Here is a 14549-nt window from a genome sequence, read left to right as displayed (position 1 = left end):
TTTTGCAATCCCTACACTCTACTACAAGAACACCCTACCTTTTAGAACTCACACAAATGCAAACATACACACATACGTCACACTCTGGTGGGACTCCTCATTATGCACACTGAGGCGAGAGTAATGAAAACAATACAGGTACCTGCATAGGGTCCAGTGGCAAACAGAAAAAAATATCTGCTGAGGCTCAAGTGTTATTGGCTTGTTTACAACCTTTGTTCAAACAACAAAGCATCTCAGTGCAAAAAGTGTTTTGGACCTTGTGCACGCCCTATTAGGTGTTAGTCACAGTTGGTGAGCTTTGGAAATTGCTTGATTTTTGTCCAGATGACGTTGGGCTGGCCCAAACTCACTAACAAGCCTCTCTGGAGTTGCTCGATTGTGGGGCTTATGCAGGGTCCAGCAAGCAAACTGTGGCCGGCCTGTTTTTTTTTCTTTTTTATCTTTTCCTCTTGATACCCATTCTATGCTCCTGTGCAACCCACAATTGACCCTAAAGGCAAAAAAAAAAGGAAATATTGCTATTCTGGAAACAAACAGTGTGTTGAAAATAGAGGGTTTTTTTTTTCTTGTGGTGAAAAACCTGATGCTACGTGATTTCAATATAGTAAGGTCTGTTGAGCACCAGTCAGCCTTAGCTAAGCCTACAGGTTGTGATGTGTGGCTTTCTCCATCCTCCCTCTATGCTTAATTTACATGTCATTGTTAAACATAAAGACATAAATTAAAAGGCATTTGCCAAATGGTTATGGGAAACTGTATATTTTTAACAAGCACATTATTGAAGGTAACATTAAATAAGGATATTTAAATGAATAGATAAGGTCATTTCCACACACCCTTCGCTGTCTCACTATCTCTGCACCGTACTGATAAAGCCTGTGTCTCACCACCCCTTTCCACGTCTTATCAACCCCCCCCCCCATCCACTCTTTCACTCCGGCCCGTGCTGTCACTAAAATATTCGACGGCTTGCAGATACACAGCGTGCCTTGCAGGCAGTGGAGCGTCTCCAGGCCAAACTGAAGGAGCGAGGGGAGGTGCCCACTGAGGAGAAGCTCAGCCTGCTTAAATCAGTGCTCCAGAGCCCCCTCTTCCACCAGATCCTGGCCTTGCAGAAGTCTGTCCAGCATCTCAGAGACCAGGTGAACTCCATATCCATACACTCCTATCCATAATAATGCAATAAACATACCTACAGGACTGTTTCATCTACTAAAAGTTAAGTCTTGATATATGTAATACAAGGGAGTGGTGCTGGGTTCCCAGGATGCCAAGCCACCATGGGAGGTCATGAAGAGGTTACAACATTATGGTCACGTGAAGTTCTGCATTATTAATAAATGAGTATAAACTTGCCACAATGCCAGATGGCAGCGTCATACTTTGTGAGTACACAAGTAATATAAATAGAAGTCATCATGTTTGATGAGAAATAAAAGCAAATTTGTCTTTCTTTCTTCTATGCTGTTGGACAAGGAGGGGTTGAGGCAGGAGAGGGGGCAATATAACTTATCACCATCCATTTGTATATATGTTCTGTATGTCTGTGCAGTATTATGACTCCATTCATTTTGTTGCTGTGGTGCAATTTATAGTACAGGATTTTTGTCTACTACCAGTGTGTTCAGAAAATAAGGCCTGTACTTCAAAGACAGAGTTGAGTGGCATTGTGGAGCAGTCTATTGTCAGTGGTTAGACCATAAGATCATCCAGAAAAAGGTTGAAATTGAAATTCCTGCATTACCTGTGTCTCGCTATTTATCTTCCCTGTTTCCTGGGTGACCTCCCTGATGCTGTTTCTGGCTCATGTCAGGACACACGCCCCCACTCCTTTCAGTCTCCATCCCCAGTTGTATTGCTGCTATGGCCAAATTGCTGTCAGGGTTCACATGAGCCAGATATAATATGGGTACATGAGCAGAGATAGTTGGTCTAAAGACGGGAACTCTTTTTCAAGCTGATTCTCCCCCATTGAGAATTGAACATTTGAGTGGAAGGAAAAAGCTCTTAAGTCACAGTGGAAAGGGGCCAGGGTAAGCATTTGAGAAATAGAGACGAAAATATTTGAGCTATGCAGTGGGAGGCAGGGATGCTCAAGCTTTTTGCCCCTTGTGGAATTTAGATTATAAAAGCCCTGCTGGCATTTTTGTGTGCTGGCGATTTAGCTTATTTCAAAAGGGGTACATTCCTGTGTGTGTGTGTGTGTGTGTGTGTGTGTGTGTGCTGATGGCTATGTGTTTGTTTTACTGAGCAAAATTCATCAAGCAGCCATTCATCGTAAAGTCCCCTCAGTTCTTAAAATGGACCCATTCCATGTTGTGACAATGGTAAAGAGACATATTTCAGAAACTACAACAAATACATGTTCCTCTGTTATGTCTTTTATAGAGCTTCCAAACCCAGCTGCACTTGTTTGCCCCCCTTAAGCAGAAACAATTTGGAGAGAGGCTGCCTTTTGTGTTTTGTTGTGAGACAAGAGCCAGACACATAAACACACACACTGTCCGTCTTCTGGCTCTGCTAGTTGGGCCTTGCTCAGCCCATGTCGCTATGGCGACAAGGTCCCTACTCTCCAATGAGAAAGAGGCCGCTGCCACCGTGTGAAGTGGGGCAGAAACAATTTCTTAAATGTGCAAGAACCAAACTGGAACTTTAATCCTCTTAGCAAGGCCCCAGCTAACAAAGCTTATGCATGAGGACAGCAACTTAGCAGCATGCTACGCTAACTTAGCCCGGCCCATAGGGTTTTGTTTGCACTGTGCAGCACTAATGTATCCTGTCCAATGGACTTTTGTTTCTGAGGACCAATTTGGGACTGTATTTAAAGGAGGCATAATTTTACTGTACATGTTTCTCAAGCTCTGAAAGTTATACTGTCAACTTCCTTATGCAAATGCACAAGTTCACAAGGACAGCTTCTGCTTGTCAGTGCCATATGCCAAATAGAGTGTTTATGAAATTATCGCTGCGAATCGATATGACCATCTGAATTGAATCCAGTTCAGATGGCCATAAACATTACAGCCTTTGGCTAATGAAATCGGAAAAACACTGTTTTATGTAGTTGTCGCGTTCATGTAATTCATCTGTCACAGAACTAAAGTCATTGCAGTAATTAAAACCCAAGCACATTAAGGCATCCAGATGGCCAGTGATGCTTTTCCCCCACCATGACAGAAATATTGTATTTGGAGCCTAGTCATTGTTGGAACATCAGCTAAGTGCCATTATCTCCTGAAGGATTAGGCTGCCATAGATCCAGCTAATCATGGTGGGACAACAAACTATCCGCCATCCCTGTGGTTTTAGACACCCACGCCTCAGGGTTTTTGTGCCTAAAATTAAACTTGATAAATGTTTATGTTCATCGTATAAACGAGCCATGATGGTTTTTGTTTAAACTTTTAATTGTCTTTGGATGGGATTAATGCCAGAATTACTGTGGTGTCCAAGATCAGAAATCCAAAGTTGTTTGATTTAGCATTCAAACTGGAAACCAAGCCACAGCTTTTATAATGAAGGTCCAGTGTCCTTTTCAATTTGATTTGCCACTATAGTGTTATTTTACACGTGTATTTAGGTGAAAACGCATATCAGAATAATCTCTATATTATATTATACTCTTTATTTCTTTTTTCAGGGGAGCGTCCCAGCATCACGTGGGAGTGACCCTGCCGATCACATCACAGCGGCGAAGCCCAATGGAAGCCATGTCTCCTATTCAGATATACCAGCTGCTACACACATTAATGGGAAGACGTCAACCGAAGAATTCGATCATATTATTCAGTCCATGGCACAGGTATAACCAACTCAAACGTCTGTGTTATGATGTCAGTGTAATATTAAAGGCTAATATAGTGTCGTTCTGTCAGGTCCCAGTAGAATTATTACAGCATTTTTAAATGTTTTGCCTATTTTACCAGATTAAGACAAATCAGTATCTCATCTGTGAATAGGTAGATCACCTTGAATTAGTCTTCAAACTAAAGACGGTCGAAACCCCAGACAGTGCTCTTCCCTCTTGAGGCACTTCAAATAGACTTCTGAAGGCTGCCTGTAGCTTTGATGCTATAGTGAATCACCACGGGGGGCCAAAGTGTACGTGTGTGTGTGTGTGTGTGTGTGTGACACAGGGGCGCTATGTGACACATGTGGAGCTGCAGAAGCCAGTGTCAGGAGGTCTGGGCTTCAGCGTGGTGGGCCTGAAGAGCGAGAACCGCGGAGAGCTCGGCATCTTCATCCAGGAAATTCAACCGGGGAGTGTGGCTCACTGGTATGTATGAATCAACATGCCATCATTCATACAGCTATGAAAGATTTCAAATGTGATTAAAATCTTTTCACAACAAAGTTAGCATTCCAGAAAGTTTTTCAACATCTTGCCAGTTGATGAATTAGAGTTAAAAAGTTAGAGAAATTTTTATTTTGCTTAGACTGTGGCTTTCTCATGTATTCTTTGAATGAACCATAACAACTGTGGAAACTATTCTTTTCACAACTTCAAAACATTTCCAGAGTTTAATGAATTTAATTAAAATAGGAACAAAAACTAAAATATACAATTTTAACCTTCAGAGAAATTGAACAAAATCTAACCAAAACTGCAAGCAAAAATGACAAAATCACAGTGTCACTGAAACAAGTATCAGAGACAGAATGAGTTTAAGTGTCAGACAAGTGTCTCTGACAACATTTTCTAAATGACACTCTCTGCTTCTGTCCATACAGTGATGGAAAGCTCAAAGAAGCTGACCAGATCTTGTCCATCAATGGCCAGCCCCTGGACCAGACAGTGACCCACCAGCAGGCCATAGGCATCCTGCAGAGTGCTTCAGAGAGGGTGCAGCTCACAGTGGCAAGAGGACCAATACCTCAGCTGACCAGTCCTGTGGTGTCCCGCACGCCCTCTGCTGCCAGTACACTGTCAGCCAACTCCAGCGCGGTATAAATACATTCATACAGCAAACAGAGAACAGTGCTCTGTATGAGAACATACAGGGTTCACAGTCTGACCAGACGTTTAAGTGGAGACCTAGACTCTTCCAGTTTATGCATATGCTACGAATATGCACACATGCTTGTTTTGACATTCACATAACAAATCACACATATGCACAGACCCATAGAAGCATCTCAATCCACCACAACACCATATTTCCAATGAATACACCTTTTACATATTACATATGTACATACATATGGATATTACATATCCAAAGCCAAAGCTTTTGTAGATATTTAATGTTTTAACTGGATAACTGAAACTCTACGTTCTTAATCTCTCAAGTATTCCCACAACATTTCTAGACTTCACACTAGCCGTATTGTGTCTTTCTTTTTCCTCTACCAAGTGGCAGCACGTGGAGACAATTGAGCTGGTCAACGATGGCACTGGCCTTGGATTTGGTATTGTGGGAGGCAAGACCACTGGAGTTATTGTCAAAACCATTCTCCCTGGAGGCATAGCTGATCAGGTGATCGCATTAATGCATCTCTATTTTCTTTGGGAACTGGCATTGGGAGGCTTTAGCGTTGTTAATAGTTATTTATACAGAGAATACTATAAAAAGATGACTTTTTGGTATTTTATGACACTTTCAGTGTTGTAGAGAGATGACTCTTGTCAGCTGGGTGTAATGAGAGTGAGTTAATTGCAAGCAAGCACAGAATTAACTGTCACTCTGTCTTTTCTTTGGTAGTGACAGTCTCATTATAGGTTTGATTTCTACTGGAACTACACAGACTAAGACTAAAAAAAAAACCTTTCTACCTCAGGATGGCCGCCTGCGCAGTGGAGACCACATCCTGAGAATTGGGGAAACTGACCTGTACGGCATGGGCAGTGAACAGGTGGCACAGGTCCTCAGGCAGTGTGGCAACAGGGTGAAGCTGGTGGTTACCAGGGGTCCCGTAGACGAGAATCCCTCAGTCTCTGCGGTAATGCCTGTGGTGCTCCCCACTGTCAATGAACAACAGGTGAGAGAGGCTGTTTCACTGTACTGTAAACCAAAAAAGTGACAGGAAGTTGATACACATCCTTATAATCAAATCAAAATTGATCTCACGATTTGAAGAATCCCTATTGTAAAACACTTTGTCAATATCAAGAGGATGATTGATTATCATATATGACACACATTCAGAGTTATACACTTATATCAAGAACACTTCAGACCTTAAGTTCAGGTCTTTCATCTCTAGTTTTATCTGTTCTTACCTCTTGACAGCCCTGGATAAATGGAATTAAAGAATATTGCAGGTTATATCACCTGTGACTCACATTTTTGAGTGCAGATGCTGCTTTACTTTCTCAGGAACAGCACTTCAGCAGCAATTCCATGGCTATTCTCAACAGTCAGCCCAATTTAAATGTGAATGAATTTCAGTGACTCACTATATTTAATGACGAACACCCTTTTGATGCCAGACATAAGCTGTGTGTTTTTTTTTTTTATTGGCTGACAAGTTCAGAGAACTCATTAATCAAAGTTGAAAACTGTGTTTTGGTTAACATGTGGTGCAGTCAGATGACTCAAATGTCATGACTTGCTTTTCAACTGTTGTCAAATGATTTATCCTTTACTTTTATTTGCTTAGTTGATGTTGACTTGTCATTCGCATTCATCTTTTCACAGGGCTATGAGGAAGATGAGACTGAAGCGTTTGATGTGAGCCTAACCAAGAACGCCCAGGGACTAGGGATCACCATTGCTGGATATGTTGGAGATAAAAATTCAGGTGAGTACCTTCTCACAATAGATGATAATTTTAATAAATTAAGCATCATATTGATAATTAATTACATACATACATTATACATTTAAAAGCTGCATTGATCAATATTTTTCTAGCATATAAACAATGGATGAAATATATCGGAACTTATATTTATCAGGAGAACAGAAACACAGCTTGAAATGAATGCTAATGTTGCTCCATGTCTAATGGATATGGCAGTCGTTTGTAAACACTTTGACAATAAAGCAACTTTATATGGTGGTGTCAGTGTTGTGTTTTTAGCTTTTTCCACTGCTCTCAATGTGCAAAAAAGTCAAATAAATAAACAAAAACAAGCAATTAATGCAACTTTCAAATATGTTTTCACTTCTATCTGCCTTAAAAATTCTAGCCATTAGCCACAATAAATAGCACCACAGAAGGCCTTTTATTATAGCATGTTATATTCATTGAATGGAATTGAATTGAATATTTAACTGCCTTGCCTGAAAAGTGCTCTACATTCTTTTTATTTCCAAGGTAGGCTTAAGTGCACCGGGTTCAAAACATCAAAGTTTATGACTTATAAACATGCTGTCTGACTGACTCTTACCATCAAGCTCTACCACATCCGTTTCCTTTTCTCCTTGTGTCTTATTTAATGTCATGATTCATGGCAATCTTCCTCATGCCTTTAATGTTTTTTGTCTTGTTTTGACTTCTCAGAGCCCTCTGGTATTTTTGTCAAGAGTATAACAAAAGACAGCGCCGTAGATCAAGATGGCCGTATTCATGTGGGAGACCAGATAATAGCTGTAAGTACCCCATTATGCTCTTTGTAGCTATTACTATTTTCTCTGTCTTCAATTGCATGAGGTAAAATATGCAGGGAATGTTTTGGATTATCAATTACAGTGATCACATTTACTCATTCAGTCAGTGGAGGGAAATAATGAGATACATAATTTTGAATAATTCACAATTAACTGATAGTTCATAAAGTGTTTTTGTGACTGTGAATATTTAAAAAAAAAAAAAAAAAAAAAAAAGAGTCTTGAATTAGCACAATGGAGCAATTAAGTTTTAATTTCATTACTGCAGGACATTAACAATGAAGTTAAACTGTGTGTAATTTCCTTCATCTTTTGAAACACCATGTTAATGTCGGCCTGTTTTTCCTCAAGTTCTCCCAAACTCTTGTTTTGTTCGGGTATATTGATGTGTGTGTGGGTGGGTGTGCTTGATTGAGTTTTGTCCTTAAGTATAAATGATAATGAGCTTTGGGACTCAAATTAGGAACTTAATTGGCTATGAATTTATTAAATTGTTCTCACCTGCCCACAATGATCTAAATAAATAAAGTGAATTGCTAAAATAGATTGGAATACCCATGTGCAGCACTTTGTTGTTGTTTGTTTCTGTGTATGCCTGCTGGTTTTTATAATCACTTTGATCCTTTTTATTTCAATTTGACCTATGTCAAACAAGAATATTGATGGCATTTAAGCACGTTCGTAATGTATGCACAAGGTCTTTTGCCCCGATTAAATCCATTGGCTCACAAATGATCGCCCTCTGCAGGTTGATGGTGTAAACATACAGGGATACACCAATCAACAGGCTGTGGAAGTGCTCAGACATACCGGCCAGACAGTCCATCTTAAGCTGATCCGGCGGGGCTTCAGGCCTGATGAGATCCCCCCTGCTGTGTCCCCCAGTGTCACCATCCTGCCCCCCTCTACCACCATCCCCACCACCACCACCGTCATGAGGGAGCTCGAGCTGGAGAGGAAGAAGGCTGAGGAGGCTGTGGAAGGTAGGATAAAGGATAAAATGAGAGAAATTTAATGAGGATAGGAAAAAAAAAAAAATAGAATCCTTGTTCCTCATCATCCTGTCAGGAAAAAAGTGTCATTTGATGTGTAAATGTGGCTCAGACAGGAGTGTTCATGATGCAGTGAGGAGTAATTTCCCTGTGACTCCAAATGGAAATTTCAGTCACTTTTATCACTATTGTTACAGCACAGAAACAGAACTTTCTCCAGGCACATATTAAAACAACTGACTTGAGTTGCACTCTAATACAGTCTAAACTGATCAACATTGTGATAAAATACAGAATGAGAAAAGTGTCCCTCGAAAGAATATGTAGCAGGTGTATTTACTCTGCCACAGAGAGATTTATTTATTAATATGTTGAGCAAACATTTTGCACTGGGAGTTAATATTGAAATTGACTTTTTGCCATTCAGGGGGTTCCTCTAAAATTGAGAGAGTGCATCCACATTACTCATAATTTTCCCCTAATAAGAGAGGGAACTGCACTGCTTATTAGTATATTGTGTTTTCTTATACTGACAACAAACAAGAAAGTCAGAGAGTAAACAGAAATATTCTCATCTCCCAACTGTCCTGACAGGACCTTCAGACTATTACAGAAGCAAGAAAAGCAATTTGCATAAATTGTTTTGTGTCAGTATTGACACAAGTATGTGGAGATTGAAAGTGATTAGATTTGGCACCAGGACGTTCTAGCCCAAAAACCTGCAGAAGAACTAGCAGCCAGCAGTTGACAGAAAGAGACTGACGAGTAAGGATTGACCGATATGGTTTTTTCAGGGCCAATACTGATGCCGATTATTGGTAATCAAGGAGACCGATCACCGATATGCCAACACAAAACTACTGCTGTATAGGGACACTTACCTAGGATAAATAACAGAAACCCCTCTGAATAATGTGATACAGCTCCAAACACTACATCCTCCCAAATGTTCACACAGTTGAGTCAACAACTGTCTAAAACTATTTTAATAAACACTGAACATTATAACCTTCATGAAGGAGGACTTACTGCAAGGCTGTTTTATTACTCTACTCTAAGTTTTATCTAGATGTTCCTAATAAAATGAGAAGTGAGTGTATATTAGTAATGATTATTTGTTTGCACAAGCTGCAAACTGATGAACTGTGAACGGATACACCTGGCAGCCTAAAGATAGTCTTTATGACTTTTATCATATTTTATTATTATCACCAAATGTGTCATCCCTCCACTTTTAAAATGTAACGCAGTAACACGTTTACTCAAATACATTTTAACTGACTTAGTTTTCACTTTTGTCTGAGAACATTTTTACACAGTGATTTAACGTCTACTGTAGTAAAATGTCTTTTTAGTAACAGTGGTTAGTGCAGTGCAGTGTCTCATCTCCAGTCACTGGAGTTTCTGGTGGCGTTTTTTGTCGCTCTGTTTAAACACAGTTAATGTTGCTATTTTCTTCATCACAGTGGATAACTACCCGCTGTACATTTACACTTACATTAGTTCTGCTCCTGCACCCGGCGTTCTCTTCGCCTTTGAGCGACTTAGACTAAATCAGCTGTTGTTTTACATGTTATTTAGACCTGCTACTTACTTTAGTTTAGCAGTTGGCGCTAGCTTCCTTCTCTCGCACCCTTCTCTCTCTTGCTCGGGGCGTCTTGGATCAATAGATTAACTTTTTCATCGGAGTGTGGTGTCGTTTTAACATAAGTGTAGAAGATTGTGATGGTGTGATGTTTTTACAACCTCAGTGATGTCTGTTCTCGTACCTCCGACGCACTACTACCGTTTGCTAAAGGGAGCTGCTGTTTGTTACCGTCTGTGTACACAGCAGCCTTCAGCGTGATAGGCTATTACTCGTGACGTGTAACCAATCAGATCGTATAGTGGGCGGGACACTGCCCCAGACCAAAGAGCGGTGACTACAGACCAGAGACAGGCGGCTGAATTAGACCCAAAGTAACGAATTTTTAAATAAATTAATTTTATTGGTCATCGGTTAAAAAAATAATGATACCAATAATCGGTAAATGCTGGATATTTTCGATCCTTACTGAGAAGTAATTTCTTGGCTGCTGTCAGAAAATAACAGTGCAGGACTTTTTTGTGAGTGTAATATACAGCATAATAAAGAAAGAGATAAGAGGCTTCTTCAAATGCACTACAAAAGGGCACAAATTATCATTTTAAGTGGTTATATCTCTACAGCTCCCTGGGTGCAAACAGAACAGTTTAGTGAGTAATTAATTCACATTTTAACAAACCTTTAGCTTAGGGAACGAGATGATACAGTAGGTTTGGTGTACAAAGCTGTAACAGGTCATTTAATGGTGTGTGGGATATTGAATGAAACTATGCACTTAGATTGTTGTCAAGTCACTATTAGGGTTGTTGAGTTCCTTTTCACTTACCAGACTAGCTAGTATTAGTTTAATGTTGGCACTTAAAAGATGCTGATGTGAAGTGTAGACCATGGCTTGCTCGGGCGCATAAGTAGTAATTTCATGGGCGACCAGTTTGGTGCCCTGTGGAACTCCAAAGACATAAACAGTACCATGAAGTAGTAAAAAAAAGTACCAGGATCATTAAACATATATTTAAAGTCCTGGAGTGTTTATCGTTATTGTTAACATCATCAGGGACATGCATATTCTTTTTGGACCGGTAGGGAAATAGGTAAATAAATAAACACATGCTTACTTTTACAAATTAATTCAGCACTGATATATATTTTTGTGTATCTTTGTATGTATATGAGCTGTGAGTGGCTGTGTGACTGTAATGTCAGGTGTGTGTGCTGATGCCTGATTCCGCCTGACCGGCTGTTCATTGTGTGTTTACAGTCACTGTAGATGAAAAGCCGCTCCAGACAAAGAGTGAAGGATCTGATGTCAGCCCAGCCACGGATAAGCTAACAGAAGACAAAAATGGTAGGAGCTTGGATTCTTCTTTAAGTGCATCAGCCAAGATACAGGGAGCACACATCTGACAGATAAGTTCTTCTTGTTGGGACCATACTGACTAGCGACACACAATATGAGGAAAATACTGAGATGGATGCTGTTAGTAGTTTCACAGACAGTGTAGGAGGGGAAAAAATTAAGAGGCACAGATAAAAGTTGTCTTGAACACATCACAAGTCCTTTGAATGATTTATCATAAATTTGCCTTTATTTTATGTTGTTTTGTATATTATTACAAGCACTTTGTATTGTGTTTTCCAAGGAATGAAGTTAACACTCTTTGAAGAAGAAGAACTAATGAAGAAATGGCAGGGGATTCTGGGTCCAAGTAATGAAGTTGTAGTAAGTTTCATTTTCAAAGTGGATTCCTCTCTCTCATGCATCAAATTATACATACCACAACTTTGTTCCAGTGCAATTGCTTCTTAATGGTAAACAGCTCAGAACTGGTATCATAAAAGTAAGGATGACCTTCGTAAGCAATCAAAGGGGCTTAACTCATTAACATACAGTATTTACAGATAAAACTTTTCAACCAGCTAACTGAGATATGGTTTGTTGTTTCATGAAAGGTGGCTCAGGTGGAGAAGTTCAGTGAGAACAGTGGCCTGGGGATCAATCTAGAAGCCAACAGTGGGCATCATTACATCCGCTCTGTTCTACCTGAGGGACCTGTTGGTCGCTGTGGCAAGCTATTCAATGGAGATGAACTGCTTGAGGTACGTGGTCACTTCAATGAAATAAAACATTTAACTACCAACAGTGTAGACCTTTTTATGTTACATTTGCTATTAATGTTTACAGAAGTTTAAATATTTATACTTATTTAGAAAACGACTTTGCTGAGGGGGGCAATTATGGACGTTATGTTACAGTGATATGTAGTGTTTACATCAAAAGAGAGACATGAACAAAAACATCAAAAATTATTAATGCCTCACGACTTAAGGTACTGTATATAAAGATTAAATGCAGTGTTTGTATTTCACCCACAGGAACTGATAAAATATAAACTATAAATTAAAGCTGCACAAAGCAATATTTCTATATTAACAAAAGATGAAGGTCTGATGACTAACTATGTGTAAGATGAAAGCAGGCTCTCATAGTGACAAAACCACAGAGAATCAACGCCTGGGCGCATTTCCCTTCAGTTCCACTGAGCATTTTCCCATCTTTCAGCACTTTGTTTTGGATTTACAGCCCGCAACTTAACTGTTTTGCAGCAGGAAGTTGTTTTCATCAAAAGAGATATAAAATCCCACTGTATTCTACCTACTCAGCACCAACCAACAGACTAAGTTAGCAAATAGCCAGTGAACACAGTTTAGCATTTAGCAGCTAAATTGCCAGATACAACATTTCCCTCAGGATTTGGTGCAGATCAGACTACAGCTAAATAGAGAGTGAATATTAGACTGAAATATGTCAATATGGCCAGAAACATAAAATAAATGCAAATGTTGCTCCATCTCTGCTGGATGTATAAATAGGCAATTGTTTGCTAACAATCACAACAATTTTGTTGAAAATGTGTCAATATTGAGTTTACAGCTTGTTCTACTCCCCTAAAATAGCCCCAAAACTATTAAGACTGCTTTAAGCCCTATATATTGTACTTATTTTCGTTCTGTGCTAAGATGATTATTTTCCGGCACAGGTCAATGGCATATCTCTGATTGGTGAGACACACAAGGAAGTAGTAAGAATCTTGAAGGAGCTTCCACTCTGTGTATACATGATATGCTGTAGGCCCGCCCCTCACCTGCCAACTGACACGGATGCTTTCCAACCAGAATCAGAGGCTTTGTCCACAACACCTAAATTGAAGGTATGACTTGGCACTGCTACGCTATAATAATTTTTATATATATATATATATATATACATACATACACAGTATGTGTACACATATACAATGCTATGCTTAAATATTATGTTTGAAATGCAATTTTTTTATAACTCACCATCACAAAGAATTTGTTGTTTGAAGAATAAAAATGTAAGATTAATCTTTTCCTTCTCAAGACTAAAATCATGCTGACTATATTACTAGGAGAGCAATGCAGGAGATGGTACATATGAGGAGAGTTGGAAAGTCCTTACATCAGCTTGACATACAGTAATGCATCATGAAAAATGTTTCCTCGCCCCTGTATATAAGCAAGGGAATATGATTGGAGAACGATAAGTCCTCCTCCTCCTTTATAACCCATCAGCCATTATTAGCTTAGCCTGGGCTGTCAATCGCTCCATTGGCTTTCCACATTGCCAACCGTGATGGATTAAGACTTAGTGATAAGCTGGGGAGGCTGAAAGTTTATTAAGACCAATTCTAGTAATACCTCACCAGCAGTTGCCAGCAACATTTGCTAGATATATGAAACATCAAAAGCAGCTTTCCTTTGGGGAACGGGTTTTCATCTCTCCAGCTTTATCTGTGATAATGTACTAAGGCCCTACCATCCCAAAGATATTTTCCTTTTATCTACTGCCAGAAACCTGAGCCAGAAACACAACTAGAGGGTAGCAGCCTATGGGCTGGGAGTAAAAGTGGGGAAGGCATGCTGTTACATAGAGATTTTGGGTTTTTCCTCTGCAGAAACAAATAGATCTGAGCAGAGTGCTGGTTGTTGAAGACTCAGAGGTGAACACAGCAGCCGCAGCGACACAGGATAATGTGACAGAGGAGGCAATAGGATCTCCTTTGGCTATGTGGGAGCTGGAGATCCAGAATATCGAGCTCGAGAAGGGAGAAGGGGGATTGGGATTCAGCATTTTGGACTACCAGGTGGGAATTCTTATAGGGAATTATAGATAGTCTCATGAAAAACAGTACATGTTATTGTGGTGGCAGGAAATATAATTTTTTGGCTTATTTTACACAAATGTGTTGGTGTAGTGTTAGTTTAATAAATGTTGCTGCATTGTTTATATCGTAATCTTATGGCATACTCTACAAAGCTTACCAAATTTAAAGTGACTTTCCTGGAACTTTCATCTAAGTTGAAAGCTGTGATGGTTGACCTCTTCTCACT

The 14549-nt window shown here is 39.7% G+C and overlaps 1 protein-coding gene across 9 annotated transcripts in view; it reads left to right on the top strand.

The window, feature by feature from the left end:
- The window catches only part of LOC130164158 (multiple PDZ domain protein), a 45681-nt gene that overhangs the window by 3441 nt on the left and 27691 nt on the right, over nt 1-14549 (top strand). For all 9 annotated transcript variants that reach the window (XM_056368683.1, XM_056368678.1, XM_056368677.1 and 6 more), the window contains exons 3-16: nt 979-1145; nt 3644-3805; nt 4140-4279; nt 4735-4948; nt 5358-5480; nt 5782-5982; nt 6642-6744; nt 7450-7538; nt 8305-8539; nt 11392-11478; nt 11774-11853; nt 12084-12230; nt 13172-13342; nt 14114-14302. In XM_056368683.1, coding sequence (XP_056224658.1) covers nt 979-1145; nt 3644-3805; nt 4140-4279; nt 4735-4948; nt 5358-5480; nt 5782-5982; nt 6642-6744; nt 7450-7538; nt 8305-8539; nt 11392-11478; nt 11774-11853; nt 12084-12230; nt 13172-13342; nt 14114-14302 — 2108 coding nt within the window. The remainder of the gene's footprint in view (nt 1-978; nt 1146-3643; nt 3806-4139; nt 4280-4734; nt 4949-5357; nt 5481-5781; nt 5983-6641; nt 6745-7449; nt 7539-8304; nt 8540-11391; nt 11479-11773; nt 11854-12083; nt 12231-13171; nt 13343-14113; nt 14303-14549) is intronic.

Source organism: Seriola aureovittata, chromosome 23 (genome assembly GCF_021018895.1).
Source record: "Seriola aureovittata isolate HTS-2021-v1 ecotype China chromosome 23, ASM2101889v1, whole genome shotgun sequence".
Classification (NCBI taxonomy): domain Eukaryota; kingdom Metazoa; phylum Chordata; class Actinopteri; order Carangiformes; family Carangidae; genus Seriola; species Seriola aureovittata.
The sequence above is the reverse complement of the archived record's forward strand: the minus strand, read 5'-3'. Positions and strand labels throughout refer to the sequence as shown.